We start from the raw sequence: 26680 nt of genomic DNA, 5'->3' as shown, positions 1-26680 counted from the left end.
TTACCACAACAAGACTTTTTAAAAAGCAAATCCAGAGAATGAAATAAGAAGAGCTTGCTCGGTGTTGGTTTCTACTTTCCCTAGCCTTGAGAAGCAGAAAGATCCAATGCTCATACTCTACATATCAAAGTAAGAGTCTTCTCAACATCAAAGATTGACTGGGAACTCAAAAGTGCAGTTCGTTCGTTCGTTCGTTCGTTCGTTCGTTCGTTCGTTCTTTCTTTCTTTCTTTCTTTCTTTCTTTCTTTCTTTCTTTCTTTCTTTCTTTCTTTCTTTCTTTCTTTCTTTCTTTCTTTCTTTCTTTCTTTCTTTCTTTCTTTCTTTCTGATGGGTGCACAAGAGTTACTTAGATACCTTGTAGAATGAATCACTTAGTTCTCCACAGTAACATTTCCATGTTCAGCTGTAACATATGCATCTGTTTGATTAATCTACAGTGAAAAAAGGCAACACTTTGAAAGACTAGTTAGTTGATAGGCACTGTTGGAACAGATTTTTTTCATCACTGGTAATATTTTTCCTGAGACCTTTTAGATCAGCCACCTGAACAATTTATTCCATGTGCTGAAGGAGAGATTGTGATGAGAGAAATCCTGCTAAAAGAGCTTTTGATAGCTGTCTTGTTACTTGAAAATGTCCATTTTAAAAAATTGCAGTCTTCTTGAAAATACTGGATTGAACTCTGTCACATATTCATAACTTTCCCTGAAATTGTGTCATTTTATCTAAGCAGATTTCTTTCTGCACATGATGGCTTATATAAATATATGCATGTATGTGATGAGAGTTCCAGTCTGCAGCATATTTATAATTCTACTCTGTTTTGATTCCTTAGAAATCTAAGCTCTGCAGGAGAAGAGGCCCGAAAACAAATGAGATCTTGTGAAGGACTCGTTGATTCATTGTTATATGTTATCCATACATGTGTGAATACTTCTGACTATGATAGCAAGGTGTGCAAATCTTTTTTGTTCTTATACCAGGAGAATTATCTTCTTTGAACTGTAATATTCAAACATGTTTTTGCACTTACAGTTTTTACGCTTTTGTTGGGTCACAGAATGTTGAAATGGATCATTTCCTCATCATTGGTGTTATAAAATAAGGGTGTTTATTTTGCTTTCCAAGCCTTTCTAGTTTCTGCCCATTCCTTCTTCATATATAGGGTTAAATTCAGTTGTTATTCCAAACCAAAAATAGTCCCACTGAACCAATGGATCTGCTGTAATTTGGATTTACAGTTGGATTTGGTATTAAATAGATCTTCTTACACATATTTCTTTCAAGTGGTCTAAGAAAGTCCACAAAAGCTTAGATTAAAATATAGTAGTTCATCTTTAAGGTGCCACAACACATTTGTCTCTTTTAGAATTTTTTTTCTTTTTGACTGATACACTTGCTCAGATTAACACAGCTACCTCTTCTAAAACTGTGGCTCTTTCATATGATTGTTTCTTGGGGAGGCTCTGTTACTGTTGACGTTACTGGAGAGAGTAATTGTGACCAAGTTTGAAAAACGCTATGTTAAGCTATTATGAAATCACTGGCTGAAATCCGATTTCTGCAAGCATAACATTAAGTTACACCCATGAACATTTGCTAGGTATGATACCAGGGGGACATGGAATTGTGTGAATTGATTGTGTGGTCAGCCACACTAGTATTCCCATTGCCACTGTTCTGCTGTATACCAGCAGAGGTGCTTACTGAATAGCATTTCTGCCATAGCACTGTTCTAACTACTGTGGGCATAGTGTTGAGTTACACCTGCATAGCTATGGTACAGGATTTCAGCCACTGTCAGATTTCATTATAATTAAAATCTAGGTGACCATTCTCTCCAAATAGCCCTCAAAATATGTCTTTTTTTAAAAAAAAAAAAATCTATATAGTTGCTGTATTAGATATTTCACTTACAGAATCTCCTCTGTTTGGCCTACAGACTGTGGAAAACTGTGTGTGCACGCTAAGGAATCTTTCCTACCGTCTAGAGCTTGAAGTGCCTCAGGCCCGCCTGCTGGGTATTAATGACCTGGATGATTTTTTGGGAAAGGAATCCCCGAGCAAAGATTCAGAGCCAAGCTGTTGGGGGAAAAAGAAGAAGAAAAAGAAGAAAACCTTACAAGAGGATCAGGTTTGTACCTCCTCTTTTGCTTATGTCTCAGTGGAACACATCAATAGCTTTTCCATTAGCCTGCTATTTTCCCTTGCCCATCCATCTGTCAGGTCAGGCATACTTTAGGCCATCTGTCAGGGACACTTTAACTATGGATAGCTTACATTGATGCGGTGTGAAGGAGTGAGAAGGAGTGCGCCGTCCTCAGAGAAGAAGGACACCATAGAAGAGAGTGGATGTGTGGAGGGAGTGTTGATAGAAATAGAACAGGCCGAGGCGGTAGTAGAGAAATCAGCAGAGGTGTGTCTTGCTGACGAGGGAGGGGAGGAGTTGGAGCTTATTGTGTGGGAGGAGGTAAAAGGGGGGAAAAGCGCGCATGTTTTCAGTCTTTGGACGGACACAGACCCGGAGAGACAAATAAGCTGAGGGGTCCAAACAGAGCCCATGCTCGGGCTAGAGTCAGCAACGGGTGTCACCGCGGACTTTCCAAATTTGACAACGGGAGGAGGTTTGTTGCCTGACCCCATAATACCCGGGGGGAGAGGAAAGAGATACGACCCGTTAGAATGGACTGTAACTGTCTACCCACGGAATCACCCTGGTGGGAGGAGGGTGATCCGACCTGGACCAGAGTTCCAACAAAACCCCCCGGAGGGAGACTGGGCGAGGCACCTGTGCTGTGGCACGGTATGTGCGGTATGGAGTGCCCCCTTCGTCCCATGATGGACCGCAAATGATTCGGACCGGCACCCTTCTAGGGGAACCAGAAAAACCATCAGACGTGCGTCCCAAGAGATATCGTTTATTGACTGATAGTTGTTTACAAGATCCTTTTGATACTGCAGAATTAAGTTCTGTTATTAATAAACGTGTTAATGTTGTACCTTATGAAGAGCCTCCGTGTCTCTTTCCCGCCTTTACTACCAGTGCTCCCCCGGCCAACGAAGAACTCCGTTATGGAGTTGGTCTAAATCAGTGGTGTGGTCTAAATCAGTGGTGCCCAACCTTGGGTAACCCAGGTGTTCCTGGACTGCAACTCTCAGAAATCTCAGGCAGCACAGCTAATGGTGAAGACTTCTGGGCATTTTAGTCCAAAAACACCTGGGGACCCAAGGTTGGGAAGCACTGGTCTCAATGACTCTTGGGATCTCTTGTAGCACTACAATTCTGTGGTATGATTCTATTTCATGGGCTAGGAAAGAAATTGCTACTGTTTATTGTAGCATTTTCTTAAAATCTCTTCTAGTTCATCTTAAAAGACTGAGTTGACCTATAACATCTTTTTTTTCCACAGTGGGATGGAGTTGGTCCAATACCAGGATTGTCAAAGTCTCCTAAAGGTGTGGAAATGCTGTGGCACCCTTCCGTAGTAAAACCATATCTAACTCTTCTTGCTGAAAGCTCCAACCCTGCTACTCTGGAGGGTTCTGCGGGATCTCTCCAGAATCTTTCTGCAGGCAACTGGAAGGTAGTGTATGAAACTTGAAGTTGTTGATATTTTACAAGTTTTCTTTTAGCATCAAGAGTACAGGTATGTGGTCCATAGAAGAGCCAGTTGTGACGTACCATTTTGCAGGCCGTGATAAGAGATGATCCGTTTTGAGCCTCTAATCACTTTTAACATCAGTTTTTAAGAATTCATTGTGGACATGATTGAATTTTTGTGTGTCTTTCATTAAACACATTAGTCCTGCAGTGCATATAAATCTCCACATTTTAAACTGTGTATTATTAAGCATTTTTAGTTGATTTTCAGATGGCTTTTTTTAACTGATACATTTGCTTTGAAAGACATGAGGGTAAGTGTTTTTCAGTCTTTTGAGAAACTACAATGAAGCTAAAACAATTATCTTCAAATTCATGTCATTTGTTATAAACATTAGCAAATGCAGAGAAGAACATCGTAGTATTTTTCTATGATTACTGATACTACCCAAGTTCCTTCATCTCTTCATTTTAAAGTAGCAGTAGCACAAAATGAAATATGTATCGAGGAACACCAGTGCAAATATGCTTCTATTAAAATACTGAAATATTCTGTATGAAGGTTCTACAAAGATACAAAAGCCAGCATTTTCTAATGTCATGAGAAGGTTAACTCATTGGAGAGCTAGATAGGATTTCAGCAAAAAAGAGGAAATCAATTGATGTTCACAAACAGCTATTATCATTGAACACTCCTGCTTGCAATTCACCCAGCTTGTATATTCAAAAGCATCACTCTGACACTCTAATGACATTAATTTATGGACCAAACAGGGTTTTTTAAATTGTTTTTTGAAGCTGTTGCTTCAAAAATAAGCAACATGTACTGTTTTAGAAGCTTTGATAGTGACATTCCCAATATTTTTTTCTTTTTTTCCCTGCAGTTAGTAAAACAATAGAAGATCACATCTGTATTTCCACCTAATCTCCACATTTATTTGTTCATTCCATGGCCGGTTATGAAAAGTTTTAAAATTACAAGCTTCAAACTATCACTTTCAAGTTGACTAACCTTTAAATTGTGTTAAAATCCATACTTTGAAAGGTAGTACGAGGGGGTGCTGATAAGTATTGAGCTTTTCCCAGAAAAAATTGAGCTAGGAAGCTGTAACTGCCACACTACTCTACATATTCCCCCAGGAAGTCAATGCACTTGCGACATCTTAAGTCCCTGCAAAAATTCTTCCGACTGCTGGCGTAACACTCATTTGCAGCATTAGCTGCCTCCAGAACACTCCCAAATTGTTGTCCCTTTAGGTCTTTTTGAAGTTTGGGGAACAGTTAATAGTCAGAAGGAGCCAGGTCGGGAGAATAGGGTGGATGGGGCATCACTTGAAAGCCTAAGGACGTCAGTTTTGCCATTGTTTCACCTTCGGTGTGTGACGAGGCGTTGACATACAACAGGATGACACCTTTGCAGAGCTTTCCTTTACGTTTTTCCTTGATGTTTTGCCTCAACTTTGTCAATAAAGCACAGTAATATATTGAATCCTGTTGGAGGTAGTCCACCAGCAGAACTCCCTTCTTATCCCAAAAAACTGTTTCCATTTGCTTTTGCACCAACCTTTGCACTCAGAACTTCTTTGGCCTGAGGAAACCCCTGTGCCTCCATTCCTTAGACTGTTCCTTTGTCTCAGGATCATAACAGTAGATCCATGTCTCATCACCAGTTGCCAGTTTGCCCAGGAAATCTGACTCATTTCTTGCAAAATGTTCCAAAACAGCCACCAATGACTCCACACGTTTCCTCTTTTGTTCAGTTGTCAAAAGTTTGGGGATCTACTTTGCTGCCAGCTTTCTCATTTCCAAGTCGTTGTGGATAATGGCACCAACTTTCTCAAATATATAGCAATACTTTTGGCTGATATTCGGCGGTCTTCCATGATCATGTCATGGATGGCTTTCACATTTGCAGGCACAGAGACAGAAACAGGCCTTCCACTGGGTTCCTCACTTTCAACACCGAAATTGTCAGTTTTAAAATTGACAACCCATGGTTTAACTGTTGCATATGAAGGGTTTGTGACATTTCATCATGGATCTGCTTTGCACCTTTCCCTTGGAGAAACAGGAATTTGATTATGGTCCTATGCTCTTCCACATTGAACTTTTCTGGAGGTGCTGCCATGTTCACTTTGGACCTGAACATGAAAGATAAGTTAAAATCATAGGTAGTTGATTTTTGCACCATTGAATACAGACGAATTGGCCAATACACCCTGCAATTTATAGATTCCTAGCTCATTTTTTTTTTTTCTGGGAAAGGCTCAATACTTATCAGCACCCCCTCGTACTTTTTTTTTTACACTTACAGTAAAACAGAAGGGCAGGCTTTAAAATAATTTGGCATTTTTGTGTAATAGTTTGCAGCCTATATTCGAGCCGCTGTCAGAAAAGAGAAAGGGCTTCCCATTCTTGTGGAACTGCTGAGAATGGACAACGACCGGGTTGTTTCTTCAGTGGCAACTGCCTTGAGAAATATGGCATTAGATGTTCGTAACAAGGAACTTATTGGTAAGTGTTATGAGATACCTAACTATCCAGGTGGTCAATGTGACAGTGTAAGTTTTTAGAATTGTTTTTGGAAGCCTGTAGCTAGTCTATTTATATCTACAACTGCAATTTCTAACTATTTGAAGCAGGAAGCTGTATTTGTAAAACGAGTTTGAAAAGATCCATTATGGTGAGCAGCGTCCAAACTTAGTGTTCCATCTGAATTCAGTAAGATTTTAAAATGTGTTTTGACAATCACTCTCCTGTTGCCTTAGTATTCTTTTTAAAAGAGCATATATACAGCTGGATGTTTCTGTAGCTGAAATAGTCAGTTTCCTATAGGTGATAAATCTTTCTTGCACCTTTTCTCTATATTAATTTTTTATTGTAAAGGAAAGAAGTACATTGTCATTTAGACTATTAGTTTCGAAACTATTCCTGGAAAGAAATACGGCCTCTGGTTACTTAGGAGGGAATGTGGGGTTCCTCAGTGTAAAGAGTATAGACAATAAGATTCCTTGAAAATTTGTTTCCCTGTCAATTGTTGCAGAGGTGTATTTCCTAAAGGCAAAATTATTTAATCATAGTTGCATGAAATTCTGTTCATGTCAGACTCAGAGAAGAGCAGACATTCTCTAGTGCAGAAATGATATATCACTAGGTCCTATTGTTTCAGTGTGTCTACTCTAATTGTGACTAAATCCGTATCCATCGCACTGTGTTTACATCAGAATTCCATGTTGATAGGATATTGCCATTAAGTAGTATTTCTTTTTTAACTACATTGCAGGGTTTGTCTGGGAATACTCTATTCAAGCAGATAATTAATGTCTTCCTTGTAAAGTCTGCCTGCTGGCTATCGTTTATAAACAAATGTATTTTTCCAGTTTTCATTTTACGGTGAAGTTGTTAATTAAAAGCCACTGAATTAGCATAATAGCCCATGCTGAAGCATTCCCTGTAGGTTGTGGCAGTCTCCTATGTTTACTGTGCAACTTATCTATTTGCCAAGTAACTGGAATCCAAAAGATCTTCAGATACCATTCTTTATGGATGAAAAATGAAGAGAACAAGTTATCTGTCTAAAGCAGTGCTTCCTAACCTCAGGTCCCCAGATGTTCTTAGACTACAATACCCAGAAATCCTAGCCAGCACACCTAGTGGTGAAGGCTTCTGGGAGTTTTAGTCCAGGAACATCTGAAGACACAAAGTTGTTAACCACTGGTCTAAATCTTGATTCACACAACTCTTCATAAAAACAAACATCAGTCCCACAATTTTAAGGAATTGGTTTTACTCTCCTTGAACAGCATTCCTCCCTTTATCTTTTTTTGTTTTGTTTTGTTTTGTTTTGCTTCCATTTAAGCCAGGGTTAAGTTTAAACATTGATCCTGTTTTGTTGTGTGTCATGTCCAAGTTTGGCTTGGACATGACACACAACTGTATTACTGTTCCATGGTGAAATATCTGAAAAGCATATTGTTTGAAACTTACATAATTAATTTGATTGTGGTTTCTTAATACAGTGGTGCCTCGCTTAACGAGCACACCATATAACGATGAAATCGCATAGCGATGCGGTTTCCGCGATCGCTAATGCGATCGCTTACCGATGGCCCCAATGGGCGAAACTCGCATAGCGAAGATCGGTAAGCGTTTCGCTTACCGACCTTCGCTTTGCGACCCGCGGATCAGCTGTTCGGCGGGTCCAAAATGGCCGCCGGAGCAGCCGAAATGGCCGCACGCAGCGTTTTCGCGCCCTCCCCTCGCTTACCGGTGACTTCGCTAAACGGTGAGTTTTCAGCCGATTTGGAATGGCTTTTTACTTTCCGTTTAACGAAGTTTTCAGATAGCGAAGGTTAATCCGGAACGGATTAACCTCGCTATGCGAGGCACCACTGTATATTGTGACTTAGCTAAAACAAGCTTATCTAAAACACATAGACAGATTTGTGTATGTGTGTCCCTTGGCGTGTTGCCATTTTCATCACTTTTTTTCTGCTAATCTAGCAAAAAAAAACTGCAGTACATTTTTAATTTGAAAAATGACACTGCAGTGTCTGCTTCTACTCTGTATAGTGCAGTGATTTCTTTTTCATCAAGGCTTTTTTTCTTCCAATAAAATCTCTTTTTTCCTGTGGCTGCTTTTTGGATCTATATGTCTTCTCACACCGTGGTCCCATATGCCGATAAACACATATCCACAGTAATTTGAAGTCTGGACCTTTTCCCTCCCCCCTCAAACAGGTAAATATGCTATGCGGGACCTGGTAAATCGCCTTCCAGGAGGCAACGGACCAAACATTCTGTCTGATGACACTGTTGCAGCAATCTGTTGTGCATTGCATGAGGTCACCAGCAAAAACATGGAAAATGCCAAAGCTTTGGCTGACACAGGAGGAATAGAAAAGCTGGTAAACATAACCAAAGGAAGGGGTGACAGGCAAGTGCAAGTAAAAATCTTCTGTCTACTTTTGATACTAGGAACTCGTTACACCAGTTGTTAGCACAGGAAGTGTTGACTTCTTCATCCTTGTCTTTCTTCCTTAGCTGACCAGCCTCAGATAGCTCTGATCTGTTGCGAGTGTTCTTGGTTCAGATTCCCTTACTTATTTCTAAATCTCACACAATACCTGGTAGCTTTATGCTGTCGCCTTTGTTAAAAAAAAAAAAAACATTGTGGGCCACCTCAAGATGAAACCCCCTGTGAATGTCAGTGCTGTTTAGGCTTTCACAGAAAGTAGGTGTCTTGCAGTACAGCTTACATATAGGATATGTAAAAAATCAGTTAATCTCTGCTTGATTTTTCAAGGGAGTGCTAAATTGTAGAGCATGAAAGTATGATCTGAGTGTTTGTACATGAATAGGAAGAAATATTGGGTGATATGAAATAGGACCCTTTTTTCCAACATAGCTGTTAACTTCCCAGTTGTGGCTTGAAGCTAAAGACATATGAGTGAATAGCCATTTGCAAGGTTTTCCCCTCATGTATTGAAATCTCCTGAAAACTGAAAAGATAATATGCTTCACATGAATGGAAGTGTTTTGTGTTTTCACATCAGTCCTTTTGGATCCAATCCACAGGACTCAATATCTCTGGCCTTCTGCCTCCATCCCAATGCTGGTCAGCACAGTCAGCTATGAATATATTTTTTAAAATATTTGAATGCCTCCTTTCAGTTTAGTCAACTGAACCAGCCAGCACCACCATCATATCCATTTTGTCACGCTAGAATTTCTATTGATTCATCCTCATCAACCTTAATTTCAAGCACTTACTTGAAGAACTCACTGCCACACTGGTCCCAGTGAAAGAGCTGAATACCACCTACATATCAGTGACCGCACTGCAAACTTCCAGATAATCTCCATTCTGCAATTTTACATGAATGTCAAATATCATGGAAGAGAAACTCAGAAATCTCACAAGATAGTTCTCACTGAGAAAATTAATTCTGATCACTCATTGAAAGACATGGATTTCTGTAGTTATTTCATCCAACAGCTGGCAGATGGCATTACAGTTGACTGCACTGAGTATCTAGTGAATGATACACCTAGGATTTATCCCCATGTATGTGGGCAGAGGCAACATTCCATGCACAGAAACTTGTTTCTGAGTTGCATCAAAGCATCTTCAGCTCTTAACATGCTGGTTGCAGACTTTCTGGATTAAATTTGAGGACAGAGTCCAGGTTTTCTTTGGTGTGGAACATGATGTCATGGGATGCAAAATTTGATTTCCAGCGTCAGTCTATTGTGTGTGCATGTCTGATAGTACTATGCCCTAAACAAAAGCCCTTTTGTGTGTGTGTGTATTTTCTTAGATCATCACTAAAGGTTGTCAAAGCAGCAGCTCAGGTGCTGAACACATTGTGGCAATATCGTGATCTCCGTAGCATTTATAAAAAGGTAACAGCACAATATTTTTCTCACATAAATTATTGTTGACCAGGACGGAATTCCACAGTACAGGCCAAACAATTCTTCCTAATGAATTGCATTCATTTTTTTCATTTGACCTCCTTTTTCTTATCCCACAGGATGGGTGGAATCAAAATCATTTCATTACTCCAGTGTCTACTCTTGAGCGTGACAGATTCAAGTCACATCCTTCCTTGTCTACAACGAATCAGCAAATGTCACCTGTCATTCAGTCTGGTCAGTTAATAAAATTTTTCCTTTGCACTTGATCAAATTTGATGGTAATTTTCCTGAACAGGTCTTGCACAAACCTTTAAAAATCTTAAAGGTTTATCTTCAGTTTTTGCTTCAGTATACCCTAAGTATTAAAAAAATGCTTGCCTGCCTACCTTTTCTTATGACAACATTTTAGTAGAAACAGTCTATAAACTTAATCAGATACACTTCCTAGAGTACTTAATACTTGCAGCAGTTCTGAACGGTATTCATTTATGATGACTGGCTTGCAAGACAACTCCTACATTCATACAATGTGACAGAGTAACACAGGTTGGGATGGGGGCCAAAGGCCATAGTGCTGGCCCACAAGAACAGCAGCATTGCACCCAGAAAAGGTAGCATATCTGATTAGCCACCAGGGGACTTGGACCTGTATTCCAGAGTTCTACCGTGGCATTAGAACCCTGTCCTCCCAGAAGGGACTCTTTAGGCCAGGCCACACATACAGATGATTTCTCAAACAAGAAGGGGAAAAAGGCTAATCCAGTTGTTACTGGGACAGTACCAAGGGATTTAAAAGCCTTTGATGGTATATGTGGAGGCCTGAATGAATGCCATGACAGGTTCTGCCTCAGGGGCTGACCAGTTACAAAAGCAGGGCCTTCTGGGCCTTCCAGCCACAAGATGGTGGTTGAGTCCCTGGTGCCTCTATAATGGTCTGCCTGACTTTTTCCAAGCTCCCAGGATGAAGTTGGATAAGTCTGTGACTCAAGGTAAAAGTAGTACAGTGGGGTCTTGACTTAAGAACGGCTCGAGTTAAGAACATTTTGACTTAAGAACCACTCTCATAGGAAAATATTGACTTGACTTACATACTTAGATTTGAGTTAAGAACTGAAAAAAAAACCACGTGGGAGGCAGGGAAAGTGCAAAATGTGAACTTTCAGTTAACTGTTGGCCAGTGAAAAGGGTGCCTGTCTGCTTCCTCACTCCTCCCAGCATTTAGAGAGTGGATTGGGAGACAGTCTTCGGACTGCCTGGTACTGTCCTGCCTGGACTGTCTTTTCCCTGCCTTCCCTGAACCTTTCTTGACCTAAGAAAAAAAGAAACAAAATATCCCCTCTAGTGGTCGAAGGCGGAATAGCAGCTTCCCATTAGTTTCTATGGACGGAAAAGAGCAGATACGGATCAAATGGTTTTCAATGCATTCCTATGGGAAATGCAGATTTGACCTGAGAACTTTTTGACTTGAGAACCGCCTTCCAATACGCATTAAGTTCTCAAGTCAAGACCCCACTGTAGTATGTTTGCCTCATGAGATACCCTAGTACCACCATTGTGATGAATATGCAACATGGGATACCCTGATACAGTACTTATGTTTTTCCCTGTTTGGCATCATCTAGTGGCTCAGACCTTTAATCATCTCCTCTTCACTCGTGAGGGATAGGCTTCTAGAAGAATGGTTTGATCTGATGCAGTACGGTGAAGTCCTACGCTGGCATATATGAAAATTCTATGTTTATTGTTCCCCATTTAGAAGACTGCATGGGAAAAAATTGTAGCATCTGAAATATATCAGTGTATTTATTTATTAAATGCTTAGTTGTTATCTGTAATTTAGTGGCCAAAATCCTGTTGTTTAGCATAGTAAATTGTACTAGAGTAGGCTTATTGACTCAATGGGGATTTGGTCAAATTCCCATTGATTCAAATTGGCCTGCTACACTAAAGTTGCGGTTAAGTAGGTCTGTTTGAATCAATGGAGCTTATGGAGTTGATTCACCAAATCCCCATTGATCCAATAGGCCTGCTCTAGTGCAACGTACTATGCTAAGCAACAGGATTTGGGCCAGTAGCTAATATAAAATCAAGCTACTTAGCAAAGTACTTTCAGGCAATTGTGCTAAAAATTATTTAAGACTTAGATATTCTGGAATAAACTAAAATCATAGAATGGTAAACTATATATCATCCTAGATTTGAAAACTGTTCTGCTTTTTAAATGCCTTTGCCTAGTGCACTGGAGAGGTTCCACAGGATAAAACTGTTAGTTGTTGAGGTTTTCTCCCCACACAAATCCATATTACTGTAGCATATATTTGTGTATACGGGTATAAAATTATTATTTTTCTTTTTTATATATTTGTATTCTGACTTTATTTTGATGATCCCGAGGTGATGTACTTCCCTCCCCACCCCATTTTAAAAAAAAAAATAAAAATAATGTAAAATGGATTAGGCTGAAAGAATATGATCAGCCTATAGTCATCCAGTGCATGTCATAGCCAAGGACATGTAAACCCGAGTCTCTTGAGTCCTAGTCCAAAGTTCTAACCAGTGTACAACAAGTGCATAGTAAATCAATGATGATATATATTTGTCCATTTATTTTTCTTGAGCATTTATATCCTGCCTTTTCTTCAAGAAACTTAAAATAGTTTTCTTCCCAAACAGTGTCCTCACAGTAATCCTGTGAGCCTACATTGCCTGAGAAATAGTGACTGAGTAATGAACTGAATCCCTCGCCCCTAGTGCAAAGTCAGCTCCCTCACCCTTGCACCACACTGATGCTTAGTGCCCAGATGTTACAAATGATTCTTCCAAAGTTGCCATGTGAATATTTGCAGAATGTATTTATTTACCCGTTTTTTCCAAATGGCTAGAAAAATCTGCCGATAGAAGGTTTTTTTCACCCTACAACAGTCTGCTACCTTTCCTAAACTTGGTCTGGATCTGATTCTCCCTCTCCTTCCTTCCCCACCTCTCTTCCTCTCTCTTTTCCCATCTCTGTCGCCTTTTGTTCCTCAGTTGGCAGCACATCTTCATCGCCGGCACTATTAGGAATTAGAGACCCTCGTTCCGAATATGATAGAACCCAAACTTCTATGCAGTATTACAATAGCCAGGGTGACGGAATTGCACATAAAGACATCTATACTGGTAAGGGACCAGTGAGATGAAACGGAGAAGCTGAATTGCTATGCTTTAACCTCTTTGTTTACAAAAGACATATCTTGAATGAGAGAAAAATGATACATAGCAAAAAAACAAGCAAACAAATGAATTGGGTCAGAAGCACCAATGAAATACTTCCAAAATTAATGTGTTCTTGAAATACCTGTGAGCTTCCTTCCATTTAAAATCATGTTTACAATACTCGGCATTATGTTTCAAGAACCATAAATATGCTTATGGTATGAATGCTGGCAAAAAGCTTTTGTTGTGTTATAGGTTAAACCCCACATTCAAGCAGTAACCCATTCTACCTGAAGGGGTTTCTTGTCTTCCTTCTTTGCCCCAGTCATTTAGCTTCATTAAGCAGCTGATGGGGCTGAGGAGAAGGATGGAACCTGAAAGCTAAACGCAGTCTGAGAGAGGCTAGTGAAGCCATAAAAAATAAATCGAAGCACGCACCCTCATTGAGAACAGATGTCCAAGTGCCTTTCTGCAGTTGTTGTGGCTACAGGATGGGGATCCCAGGCCCCTTAGTTATAGCCTTCTTCCCTTCAAACAGGATACTGAAATCATTTGCTGAAATATTTCATGCAATTCGAGGTTTTTCAATGAAGGAAAAGTCAACCAGCATGAAATTTGATCACTTCAAACATCAGTTTTAATATTCTGTTGCCATTTTCCTACAGGGTCCAGCAAGCCTTCACCAATCTATATCAGTTCTTATTCTTCACCAGCAAGAGACCAAAACAGGCGTTTACAGGTAAGAGTTGAAACTTTAATTTAAAAGATGCCAGTATTGATCAGTGTATTTTCTTTTTACCCAGTAGTTATTAAACTATTTTCACTAAATAATTCCTTCTGCCTGAATAAGTTTACAATCGCAGACGATGATTTCACATTGCTGCTGGCCTCCGAATATGACAAGATCCATTCAGGTCTTCAAACTGAACTTCTGTGATGAGGCACAAGGCCATGCCCATTCGCTCTCCCCCAGCAGGCCCACAGGAGAAAGGCTTATACGTCCTGCATGGAGCTGTTCAGTGTGTGCAACTCAATACACTTAGAAGCTGCCCCATAGTCAGGATTTCTTGGTTGTGTTTCCAGCTGTAGGGAAGACTCCAAGCACGTTTATCTTTAGAAACACATAGAATCTCCTTTCAGAACTTCATCTGGAACCTGTGAAGGTGAGAAGTAGGGCCAGTCTGTAGGTGACACTGAGTGGTAGGGGTCATATGTACACCATACTTCCTCTCCAGTTCGCAGCTCACACATTCCACAGAACACCTTACTAGTCCTACTGATTAAATTGTAAAGTACTAAGATATGTATCATTGATGATATGAAACTAGAAAAAGCCCTGTTGTGTTTGTGGTCGCACATTTTCCGAGTTAACACAAGGGTAGTACCCATAGGATATTTGCTGTGCATGATGTTGCACAGCTGCTAGCACAATAGTGCAAGCCTGCTCAACTGCACGACTACAGATTTTCACTACACTAGTATTGTACCAGGTTTCTGTGCAAGCACATAACATATACATATCACACATACCTTCTCATAAAAACCTCTCTTCATTTTATCATTTTTCTTCTCTGTAGTAAATTACAGATTCTTCTATTTCTTTTGTAATTCATCCTTTCAGGATACGTTGTTTTTTTCTGCCTCATTACTTGCAAACTTGTAACCTATTAAGTAAATGCATCTGGTGCTTCCCTTCCTTCACTCAGCACACATACGCACAAACATGAATTTATACTGCTTTCCTTGGTAGGCATGATGAGGAGAGCTGTCAAATACCTGCCATAGGTAACATATATGGTAAATTCTGTTACTTTGTGTGGGTCACAAGTACTCTGGCTCTGCTCTCCTTCCTCCATGTGTCTTCAGTGACAAGAGACCATCCAAATTACACTTCCTCTTGGTATTTTTGTTGTTATGTGCCAGCAAGTTACCTCCAGCTTTTGGCAACCCTATGAACATGGAGCCCCAAAATGTCCTCTCATTACCAACCCTGCTCAAATCTTGCAGCCTTGCTTCCTTTAGGGAATCAATCCATCTTGTATTTAGTATTCCTCTTTTCCTGCTGCCTTCAACTTTTCACAGCCTGATTTTCTTTTGCAATGAGTTTTCTTTATTATGATTTGCACAAGTACAAAAGCTTCAGTTTTGCCTCTCAGAAGAGTTCAGGCTTGATTTGATCCAGGACCCACTTATTTATCTTTCTATAGTGGTGCATCATATTGACAAAACTCTCCTCCAGCACTATATATCAAACAAAATGATTGTTTTCCTGTCAGCTTTTTTCATGTTCAGCTTTTACCATCCATACATGGTAATCAGGAACGCAGTTAGTGTGGATGATCTTGGCCTTTGTCTCCAATAATAGATCCTTAATTATAATTTCTCTTTCTTTCATTTCTGCTCTTTCAAATCTCAGTCTTCTAGTTTCTTGACTGTGGTCTCCATTTGGATTGATGATTGATCTGACATGGACAAGTTACATAGTTTTTCTGTTGTCATGACTTTTGGTGTATTTAATGTTCAGTTGCAGTCCTGCTTTTGCATTTTCTTCTTTCACTTTCATCAGAAGTTCTTTCAAGTCATTGCTGCTTTCTCTCAGTAAGATGGAGTCATCTGCGTTTAATCCATTTTCCACATGATATGTTCTGCTTACAGATTGCTCAGCTTGGCAGATAATGTACACACATGTCTGATACCTTTCTCTGTGGGAAAACACCCTATTTGTCCATATTCTGCGCAAACAGTAACTTCTTGTCTACAGTGTAGATTATGTATCTGGATAATCAAATGTTGAGCCATAGCCATTTCTTTTAGAACTACACATAACTTTTCAATAATAAAATACTTTTCTGTAGTCTACAAAGCACATACTGATCTGATATATTTTAGTACATTTCTATAGCCAGTGTATATTTGCAATATGATTTCTACTGTCTCTTTCTTTTCAGGATTCATCTTGAACTCAGGCATTTCAGGTTCCATATACAGTAAAAGTCTTTGTTGTAGCACCTTGAGCATCACTTTGTTTGCAGAGGAAGTTAATTCAATGGTCCTATAGTTAGTGCACTTTTGGCATCTCCTTTCCTGTGGACTTAAATGTATATTGAATCCTTCTAGTCTATAAGCCATTGTTTTGTTTTCAATTTTTTTTGGCATAGCCTTGTTAGGATTTTGAGAGATTCAGTCTCTGTTGCTTGAAATGCTACTGTTAATATCTTATTTACTCCAAGTACTTGTGACAGCAGCTTTCACTTTGCTTGCAGGCTGTTCGTCAAAGGATACTTCTTCATCCTTATATCTCTTCTGTATTATATATTCAGTACTGTATATTGTTTCTACCTTCTCGTTATTTTATCATAGTCAAATAGCATGTTCCCCTTTTGGTCTTTTAGCACCCCTACTCTATGTTTAAATGTCCCTTTGATTTCTTGGATCTTTCAAAATATATCTCTTGTTTTTCTTCTTTTGTTGTTCTCTTCAATACCTAGCACTGGTTATTGTAATAGTTATTTTCTGTACCTGTATATGATAGTCACTGAAAACGTAACAGGGTTCTGACCGTATTTTTGCAACTTTTTAAATGTTATTAAAGTTTTGTTTAAGCACTAAGATTCTTTTACTGTTCTTCTATAGATTTTATTCTCATTTTCAATATTAACATTTCATGTTCTGCGCCTGGTCTTATTTGAGAGAGAGAATTGAGCTTCTCCATATATTACTTTCAATTATATAGTCTGTTTGTATTGCCGATATGGTAATATCCTGAAGTACAGTCATCTGTTGGATTGCCTGGAGCATGTATTTGCAATAAACAGGTTGTTGGCTTCAGAATTCTATTAGCTGCTCACCTGTTTTGCTTTTTACCCCTAGGCGAAATAATCAGCATTTGGTTCTTCTTTGTTTCCTACTTTTGTCTTCCAGTCACCTATAATTATCAGCCTATCTTGTTTTGGTATGTGATCAATTCCCAGATGTTAGCATGCAAGCTTTCCTTTTATTCTGCAGCATCTATCGTTGGAGCAGACTTAAATGATGGTTATTCTGATTTTGCAAGACATCTGATTGATATTATTCATTCACATCTTGAATTATAGTCCATAATTGCTTGTGTTACATATTGACTCAGTATTAAGGCCACAACAATTTCTTCTGAGTTTGTCATTTTCAGAATAAAGCACTTTGTAATTGTCCGATAGAAAATGTCCTCTATTTGTCGACTTTAATTCTCTGCTATGAGTCCAGATTGCTAATAATTTCTAGGCTCCTTGCAGTATTGCGCTTGGCTTTTCTGACACAGTCAAAGCCGTTCACCAAGTTAAGGTGTGCATCCAAGAGAAGGGGCCTTCTGTGTAAATTACAAGGAAATTAAGCAAAGGTCTAGAGCAGGTTTGTTGGCACCCACTTCTTTGAAAATGCATGATTTCAACAAGCTGAGATTCCAGGCTCCTCATCAGTTTGACAGCATAAGGTTTGTTTTGTTCAGTAATGAGAATTGGCTAGTGCACAAAGAATTGGATAGCTTATGCAGAAGAATGCTGAAAAACCCACCATGTATCCTTAAAAGAAACACTGCCTAGAGTAAAGCAAAAAAACAGATGTTTGGATCAAGGATAAACAGCAAGTGTGAGACAGAAATTAAACAGAGGATTTAGTGTTCTTCTTGTTGTTTAGTTGTGTCTGACTCTTCGTGACCCCATGGACCAGAGCACACCAGGCCCTCCTGTCTTCCACTGACTCCCAGAATTTGGTCAAATCCACGTTGGTAGCTTCAGTGACACTGTCCAGCCATCTCGTCCTCTGTCATCCCCTTCTCCTCTTGCCTTCACACTTTCCCAACATCAGGGTCTGATGTGTTCTAGCAAAGCAGTATACAAACTTTCCTTATCCTAAAACCTGTAAACAACCATTTTTTAAGTATGTAATGTAAACTTGTGCAAGGCATTACACCCAGGCAACCAGTCACATGTTTCTCATTATGGCTTTTGCACTGCATGCATGCAGAAGTGCTTCATGAACATCACTTCCACCCTGCCATATAGTGGTTCCACAGCTTTGTGTTGCACCTGTAGAGATGCATGGCAAGATCAGAGCTAGCAGGTGCCAAAAAGATGCTCACCATACAGGAAGGACTAGTTATGGATGCTTATAGAAAGAAGTACAGATGGATAGGAGCAAAATTAGAAAGTCAATAGCACAACAAGATTTGCGGTTAGATTTGCAAAGAATAAAGAAAGGCGAAAAGAAGTAATACTCTAAGTATCTTTACCAGGAGGAGGTTGATGAAGTGTCACCACATGGGCTTTGAATGGAAAGACTGGACAAATGATGAATGAGTTTGATTGCAAGACTTTTATTTCGTCTTCAATAGTGAAATGTTCAGATATTTGACATGGCAATTAGAAAAATTAGGAAGCCATGGGTGGACTGAATAGAAAAGGACAGAGTATGATTTTACTATTCTTCTGTACTGAAGAGTTTAATTTTGTTTGACTATTTGACATTACACTTAGAAGAACTGAAAGCTTATATGCAAGCAACGGGGAGGAAATTGATCACACATCTAAACATGCTGATAATCATAGGTGACTGGAACTTACTATGCAGTTAGAATGGGCCCACTTGAATCAAAAGAACTCACCAAATCCCGATTGATTCAATGGACCTACTCCAGTACAATTTATTGTGCTAAGAAACAAGATTTTGCCAAGTATGATAGAAATGAAGATAATTAGGGTTGCGTACCGTTTACTTTCGTTGTCATTGTCGTTTAGTCGTGTCTGACTCTTCGTGACCCCATGGACCAGAGCACGCCAGGCCCTCCTGTCTTCCACTGCTTCCCGTAGTTGTGTCAAATTCATCTTGGTTGCTTCGCAGACACTGTCCAGCCATCTCATTCTCTGTCGTCCCCTTCTCCTCTTGCTGTCACACTTTCCTAACATCAAGGTCTTTTCCAAGGAGTCTTCTCTTTGGATCCGTTTACTTTGGATCCTTTCAAATGCTTTTCTTCCATATATATTCACCTGTTGCTGGACAAAGGGTGGTATAGAAGTGCAGAAACCAACCAACCAACCAAACTGTTTTGAAGAAAATTAATAAAAAATGAACTAGGAACAAAATGAGAACATGGGATATCAAATAATACTCTCGTAGTCCAACCATTTTTTTTGAATCACAAACAATTTTAAATTTTGAAAGCTGTTACTTTAGTTTTGGAAATGCAGTCCTGTTAAGTACGTTTACAAAAATTATATGTTCTGTGGCAAGTTTCATAATGCTTTTTGTACAAATACAGAAGTTTGATATCAGGTTTCTTGTCATTTGACTTCACTGACTTTTGATTTCCACTAAGACATTTTTATCTAGTAATACATTTTAACAGTTACAGGTGTTCTTATTCTGGACACAGAGTTGTGTCTAATGAAAATTCTGGACCTAATGGGGTTTAATTAAAATATAGTTTTAAAATGGTTTTATAAATGTTTTTACTTTTCTGTGCAGAAATATCTCAAGACAGTTTATGTTCACACAAATGGGTATTTTACAGCTGCATCTTATGCACAGAGGTCTTTTATGCAGGGAAAAAACAGAATAAATGTGGGTGTTGTTTTGTTTTGTTTTGTTCTGCTTTCCCAATAGCATCAGCAATTGTACTACAGTCAAGATGATTCCAACAGAAAGAACTATGATGCGTACAGGTTGTATTTGCAATCCCCACATAGCTATGAAGATCCATATTTTGATGATCGAGTTCACTTCCCAACTACTACAGATTACACCACACAGTATGGACTGAAATCAACCACAAACTATGTAGACTTCTATTCCACCAGACGACCTTCTTACAGAGCAGAACAGTACCCTGGGTCGCCTGACTCTTGGGTGTAGCATTAGAAAACCACAAAAAGGAACAGTGTATCTTACTAGCTTTGGCTTGAGAAAAGATTGAGTAATGGTTTGCTGTTTTGAAAGGAAAAATGTGGAAGTGAATTACAAAGAAGGAAACCAAGGAAGAGATTCTTTTCTCCCTCAAGGGAGATTACCAGGAAGATGGGATTGAAACAGGAAGGGGAGAATTTTTTTGCTCTGTTTAGATGTTAGACATAATTACTTGTAGTTCCTATAGTCTGGTGAAGGTGTGGGCAATGTGATGAAAAGGTTTGAGAATTGAGGGGAAATGGATTTGAGAAATATATAGGTCAGATCAAATTACAAATGATTTTTTTAAAAAATGTGAATAAAAGTCTTGTTCTCATAGTTTGTACAGAAAAATATGGATGCTCTTGTTTACTGCTACTACTAAATGTCAAGATTGTATGCTATCATGTCTTGTAAATTTCTTTTTAGTTGGTGTAAATATGGAAATGCCACATTGGTTGGAAGTGCCATCGTTTGTAATGCCGTGTGTCATTTTAAAACTGATTTCAAAAACTGACAGCTTTTAAAAGAGTTGAGAGAGAAAGAGAGAGAGAAGGAACATAAATTGTTATAAATAAATATCATTTTGTTTTTCAAATGAATGGTGTAATTTTGAAGCACAAACCTCAGACCAGTATATCTGCACCTTTCTCATTCCCTGCCTCTTTCACAGAATAATTCACTGCCATTTTTAATGCCTATGGGAAAAAATAAATAAATAAATGTGGACGTCTCATCCATGGAACATAGTTCCCTGCTCCGTCTTCTTTATTCTCCATGTTTACTGTCAAAGGATGAATACAACAGTTATAAATGCTTGTTGTGAGTTGTCAAGTCCGGTTAAAAATATATCCAGGCATTTAGATAACCGTGTCAATGTTCCAGAGTTTATAAAGTCAAAAATCCTATCTGTTGTATTTTACTTTCACTAATGAGTAAAGGGGGAGAATTAAGTTCCTTTACTTTTTTTTTCAGCAGTCTGTCCAGCTAGCACATATCCCTCTCACTTTGTTTCTAATGCTTTCACGAATGAGTGTTAATTGATTGCAGTCATTTCCCTCAAAATCTACTGACAATTGCTAAATATTTAGATCTATCTACATGTTTGTAAGATGGGCACTGCAAAATTTTAAGGAGGCATAGAGAGATATTGTCTACGTCTGAAAGGTATTTGCAGAAAAAAATGCACCTCATTCTCTGCTCCTCACCTGTCCTTACGACCTGTGAAGAGACCTGCAAATTCAAATTGTATCCTGCCTTTACAGTGGGGTCTCTACTTAAGAACTTAATCCGTATTGGAAGGTGGTTCTCAAGTTGAAAAGTTCTTATGTTGAATGTGCATTTCCCATAGGAATGCATTGAAAACCATTTAATCCGTATCTGCTCTTTTCCGTCCATAGAAACTACAGTGGAACCTCTACTTAAGAACTTAATCCGTTTTGGAATGGTGTTCTTAAGTTGAAACGTTCTTAAGTTGAAGCAAAATTTCCCTGAACTGAACTGGACTGAAAACCAATTAATCCGTTCTGGCTGTTTTTTTGGTTATGTAGAGGTGCGTTCGTACATTGAAGCATTAGTTCCCATAGGAACTAATGCAAAGCTGGTTAATACGTACTCTACCACTAGGGGGAGAATTTTTTTTAACCTAAGATGACCTAAGGTTAAAAAAAGAGCAGGAAAGGTTTTTTTTTCCTGTTCTTATCTTGGATTTCTGTTCTCAAGTAGAAGCAAAATTTAGCAAATGGAGCTGTTCTTAAGTTGGATTGTTCTTAAGTAGAGACGTTCTTAAGTAGAGACCCCACTGTATTCTATGGAATTTAAACTGCCATTCGTAGAGACTCAGGCATTGTGCATCGCTTCAGTAAGGTAAATTTATCCTGTGCCTTCTAATCCCGCCCCAGAATTCCTCTTTGTGCTGAAGCACATTGCTGTGGAGTGTCTGCTCTGAAAGTCAGTGATTTCAGCTGCATGGATGCCACACGTGGATGTTTTTATGAATGTCCATTTGTTGCAATGATGCCTTATTGCATGAAGGCCAAAATTAAAAACTATGATTTCACAACATGGCTGGCTGCAACTCACAACATGGCACATTTTAGTGCTGGGCAATTGTTTCCTTTTTCATCCTGACCAAGAGTAACCTGAATCTTCAAGTTCCTACTACTTGTCACCTTGCATCAAGGAGCAGCAAGAGCTATTCTCTGCAGCCATTCAGGGCCCTGCCTCGAAGATGACTGGGACCTTAGGGCCTTCTGAGGACAAGAATCCTGGAGGAAATGCAAAGGGGAAAATACGGAAGACATTGTTCTCTGGGAGAGACTTTGTGGAAAAGGCCAATTTTGCAAGAACAGAGCTGGAGGTTTTTATCCATACTCAAACTCATTTTTCTTTGCCAAACCTGTCTTTCCTAGGACAATCATCTGCCCCTACCATGGCAAATCCATTGATTTAAAAAAAGAGCTTGCTAGCTGAAAAACATTAGAAAGAAAATAATTATTTCAGTGTTCCATGGTTTTTTAAATAGCTGTTTCTGATCAAGAGAAATCCGTAAAATGCCGTTAGTATGATTCAATAGATCTCCTTTACTTTTAACACTTATTCATTTGTTTTCTTGTAAAATCTTACACTTTTGACCCCAAGGCCAAAAACATTTTCTACTAAGAATTGCAGATTTCCAGGACATATTAAGGGAGGTACTACCAGTATCCAGATTCAGCATGCTGAAGTGTCCAAGAACAAGCTATTATACTTACACATCTCCTTTCAGTATATGGAAATACAGTAGCTGACTGGCTCACCTCAATGTGCTCTGCCATGTTTCAGCTTTGCCCAGGTTCTATTGAGGTTCTTTTTGGTTGTTGTTTTTAATGATCTCATAATGCGTACACTTTCTAGCTCATGGGAGTATTAATTATGCAAATCAAATGCAATAGGGAGTTTCTATTTATTTCTTTTTGGCATGTCTACCCTCTCCCCTTAATGCAGGATTAATGCCTGGTCAGTATGTTAAGCTCATGACTACAGGTTGACCTCTCCAGTGAGAACAATTACAGTGATGAAAAGTAGCTGTTAGAGCTGACAGCCTTTGAAGGTGGGGAGGGGAAGATGCTTTTTTTGAAAAAATAGGGTGCCAGTATGAAAAGGGAGAAACAATTATTATCTATATATGCTATTTGGGAGAAAAAAGGATTGGGCTGAGACAGATTGTTGTTCTAAACATCTACAAATGAGGTTGTGATGGTAATGCATGTAGGGTCACTGTTGCCTTCCAAAATGTCATGATGTCTTATTGTACGAGTTCAGAGGTTACTGACCTTTTCCATGAAACCACAGTCTGTGTGGCAGGAAGGCTTTAACAGACTGGTTTTTTTTAAGAAAGCAACAGAAAATACGTTTTGCTACACAATAAACTACAATTTGGAAAACAGCACAACCGTAATAACAGCACATCCAAGGATGTGTCCTTGGAAACCCAGATCATCCACACTCCTTTGTTTCCAATCACCATTTATGAGTGTGCAAGCTGGACATTTAAGAAAAACAACAGGAAAAAAATTGATTTGTTTGAAATATGGTGCCAGAGGAGAGCTTTGCGGGATACCCTGTGGGTCTTAGATTAAATCAAACCTGAACTCTCTTTTGAGGCAGAAACATTGAAACTAAGGCCATCCTACTTTGGACACATTATGAGGAGACAGGATTCTCTGGTAAAGACAATAATGCTGGGAAAGGTGGAAGGCAGCAGGAAAAAAGGAAGACCAAATATGACTAACTACCTACAGGAAGCCACAGGCTTGATTGAGCTTACAAGACCTGAGCAGAGGTGTTGAGTACCGGACATTTTGAAGATCACTCATTCATAGGGTTGCCATGAGTCAGAAGTGACTTAACAGCATATAGCAACAGCAATAACAGCACTTGGTATTTACATACAGCACTTTTCCTGATTTTATTTTTCAAATGTTTCCCATGCATGACTGTAATAAGATTTAGAACTGAGAAGATTTAGGCTGAGAAAGACTTAAAACCACCTGATATATGACAAACTGAGACCTGAACCAGGATGTCACCGCTCACAATCCAAGCTTTAGTTACTAAAGTATCCAGCTTTCCAACACCAGTGTGGCAACATGCTCTGTGAGTCAAATTGGAAAAGTCTTTTTCTGATTGTGTTTGTGTGTTGTTGGGTTTTTTAAAATCTCAGTAGCAACCTTGTGTCTGGGTTTAGGGAGGGGGTGGAGGTTGTAATGAGGTGCTTTTATTACAAGAAAAGGAGGCTCTCTAGCACCATGGAAAACTAAAAAAGTTATTGTGATACAAGATTTTAGCACCCACAATACTGTATATTTAATTGGATACATGTTAGAAAGCTCTTTCAAATTTTAGCAGATTTTTAAAACTACGTATTGATTCCCATTTTTGTTTCCACAAACTCCCGGGAATGATCATGGTTTTTGCCTCCGAAACAGCTGCTCCATTGTTTTAGTCAAAAGGAACTAATTTCAGGTAACGCTGCTACATGTTACAGCTAACGTCCAAGCTCTGACTAAGAGTGTGGACAGGCACCTAATCTGGATGAGTGGTTGTGCAAGGTTTGGAAGGCTTCGATTTTTAATGGGACTTCTAGCACACACCATCTTGATTATTTGAGGCAGACAACAAGATTCAGATTAAAATTCCGTAAAAACGCAAGTACCATGGCCATTAAACTATTTTGAGAGGATTAGTCATTTAATCTGTTGCTTCGAAACCAAGAGAGTCTGTGTGAGACTTAATGACTAACGAGTTTTATTTAGCATGTACCTTTCTTGTTTATACTCCACAGCTGATGTATCAGAAGAAGTGATACATCAAAGAAGTCCACAAAAGCTTGAGCCAAATGAAACTTGCTAACATTTTAAGGTACCAGAAAATGTTGAATTTGTTGCAAAATGCCTTTTTAAATAAATAGGCTAAAATCCAGTTGTGCAGCTCTGTGTGTATCATGGGTGACCTCAACAGCAGAGGCTTCCTTTGGTAATTTCAGGGTGCACACAACTTTTTTTTCACTCCTCCAGTAAGGATACTGCTTAATATTGCCTAATAGCATCTAGCTCAGAAGTTAAAGTTCTGGCCACGACGTGAGACATTTGTACTTTAACATCAGCACTTATGTGCATGCAATTTATGCCCCACCACATGTGCAAAAGAAGATCTAGCAAATGGCTGTGATAAGACTGTTGAGGTAGCCCCCTTCTGGTAAAAAATATTGAGTCTTTTAATTTGTTATCAATTTTACAGTACCTATATTTCATATGCGTTCATAATTTTAAATTGTGCTGTGTTCTGATATCAAAAAAGAACATATTGCTATTATATTTTTGTTTAGTATGATTAATATGGTTAATAAAAAATATTTTCTCACAAATACATTGGCCTATGCTCCCAACTCTGTTTCATTAACTAGAGGATTACACATAGGTAATACCAAGCCTGCCTCACCAAGCCTTAGGAATGTCTAGATTTGAGATAAAAGAAGAACTGAGAAATTTGGAAAGCCAGATATTTTTTTTTTTAGAAAGAGATAGAAGGATATTGGCAGAAATTCAGGCAAAGAGAAAGGAACTAGAAAACTTAGAGACAGAGAAGGTTCAGAGGGATTTGATGTACAGTGGTGCCTCACCTAGCGATGTTAATCCGTTCCGGAAAAAACATCGCTAAGTGATTTAATCGCTAAGCAATATTAAAAAGCCCATAGGAACGTATTAAAACACGTTAAATATGTTCCTACGGGCTAAAAACTTACCTTAAAGCGAAATTCCTCCATAGTGGCAGCCATTTTGGGTGCCTCTAAAGCAAGGCAAAACAGCGGTGGCCATTTTGTTTTTGTGACGGCCATTTTGGAGCCACCAATCAGCTGTTTTAAAAAGTTGCTTTGCCATGATCGCTTCCCCGCGATCATCGCAAAGTGAATTTTAGCCATAGGGGCCATCGCTAAGCAATCGCTCCAGTGATGGCCAAAAGTCCATCGCATATCGATTTCATCACTCAATGGAGCAATCGCTAAGCAAGACACCACTGTATATAAAGAGGATTTTTTAAAAAATTTAGAAATAAACTCAAAATTATTAGCTAGAATGTGCAAAAATAGAAGATTGAAAAACATGATTGGGGTAATTAAAGATAGAACAGGTAAGAGCTGTAATATAGTGAAAGAAATTGAAGATTTTTCAATAATTTTATCAGAAATTATATAAAGGAAACGTACTGAAAGAGGATACAGGAAATTACCATATATACATGAGAATTTAAAAACTAAATTATTGGAATGTGATAAAAGAATATTAGAAGAAGAGATTAAAGAAAAAGAAATTGCTGAAGTCATTAATAAATGGAAAAATGGTAAAACACCAGGCCCTGATGGATTGGGTTCAGAATATTATAAACATCTTAGTTCCAATGGTTGTTGTGGGTTTTTCAGGCTCTTTGGCCATGTTCTGAAGGTTGTTCTTCGTAATGTTTCGCGAGTCTCTGTGATAAAAGAATATTGCACCAGAGCACCGAGTGCTG

At 38.9% G+C, this 26680-nt stretch overlaps 1 protein-coding gene across 13 annotated transcripts in view; it reads left to right on the top strand.

Annotated features, from left to right (window-relative positions):
- Nucleotides 1–20880, top strand: part of PKP4 (plakophilin 4) — a 163928-nt gene extending 143048 nt beyond the window's left edge. For 10 of the 13 annotated variants that reach the window (XM_078376264.1, XM_020801171.3, XM_072982738.2 and 7 more), the window contains 10 exons: nucleotides 836–953; nucleotides 1943–2134; nucleotides 3411–3584; nucleotides 5965–6115; nucleotides 8342–8537; nucleotides 9922–10006; nucleotides 10138–10255; nucleotides 13049–13180; nucleotides 13882–13955; nucleotides 19853–20880. In XM_078376264.1, coding sequence (XP_078232390.1) covers nucleotides 836–953; nucleotides 1943–2134; nucleotides 3411–3584; nucleotides 5965–6115; nucleotides 8342–8537; nucleotides 9922–10006; nucleotides 10138–10255; nucleotides 13049–13180; nucleotides 13882–13955; nucleotides 19853–20101 — 1489 coding nt within the window. In that variant the 3' untranslated portion in view covers nucleotides 20102–20880. The remainder of the gene's footprint in view (nucleotides 1–835; nucleotides 954–1942; nucleotides 2135–3410; nucleotides 3585–5964; nucleotides 6116–8341; nucleotides 8538–9921; nucleotides 10007–10137; nucleotides 10256–13048; nucleotides 13181–13881; nucleotides 13956–19852) is intronic. The other 3 variants (XM_078376273.1, XM_072982764.2, XM_072982760.2) reach the window with 1 other exon arrangement.
- Nucleotides 20881–26680: the final 5800 nt, after the last annotated feature.

The sequence above is a fragment of the Pogona vitticeps genome, chromosome 1, assembly GCF_051106095.1.
Source record: "Pogona vitticeps strain Pit_001003342236 chromosome 1, PviZW2.1, whole genome shotgun sequence".
Lineage (NCBI taxonomy): Eukaryota > Metazoa > Chordata > Lepidosauria > Squamata > Agamidae > Pogona > Pogona vitticeps.
Note: the sequence above shows the minus strand (reverse complement) of the source record. Positions and strands in the feature narration are given on the sequence as shown.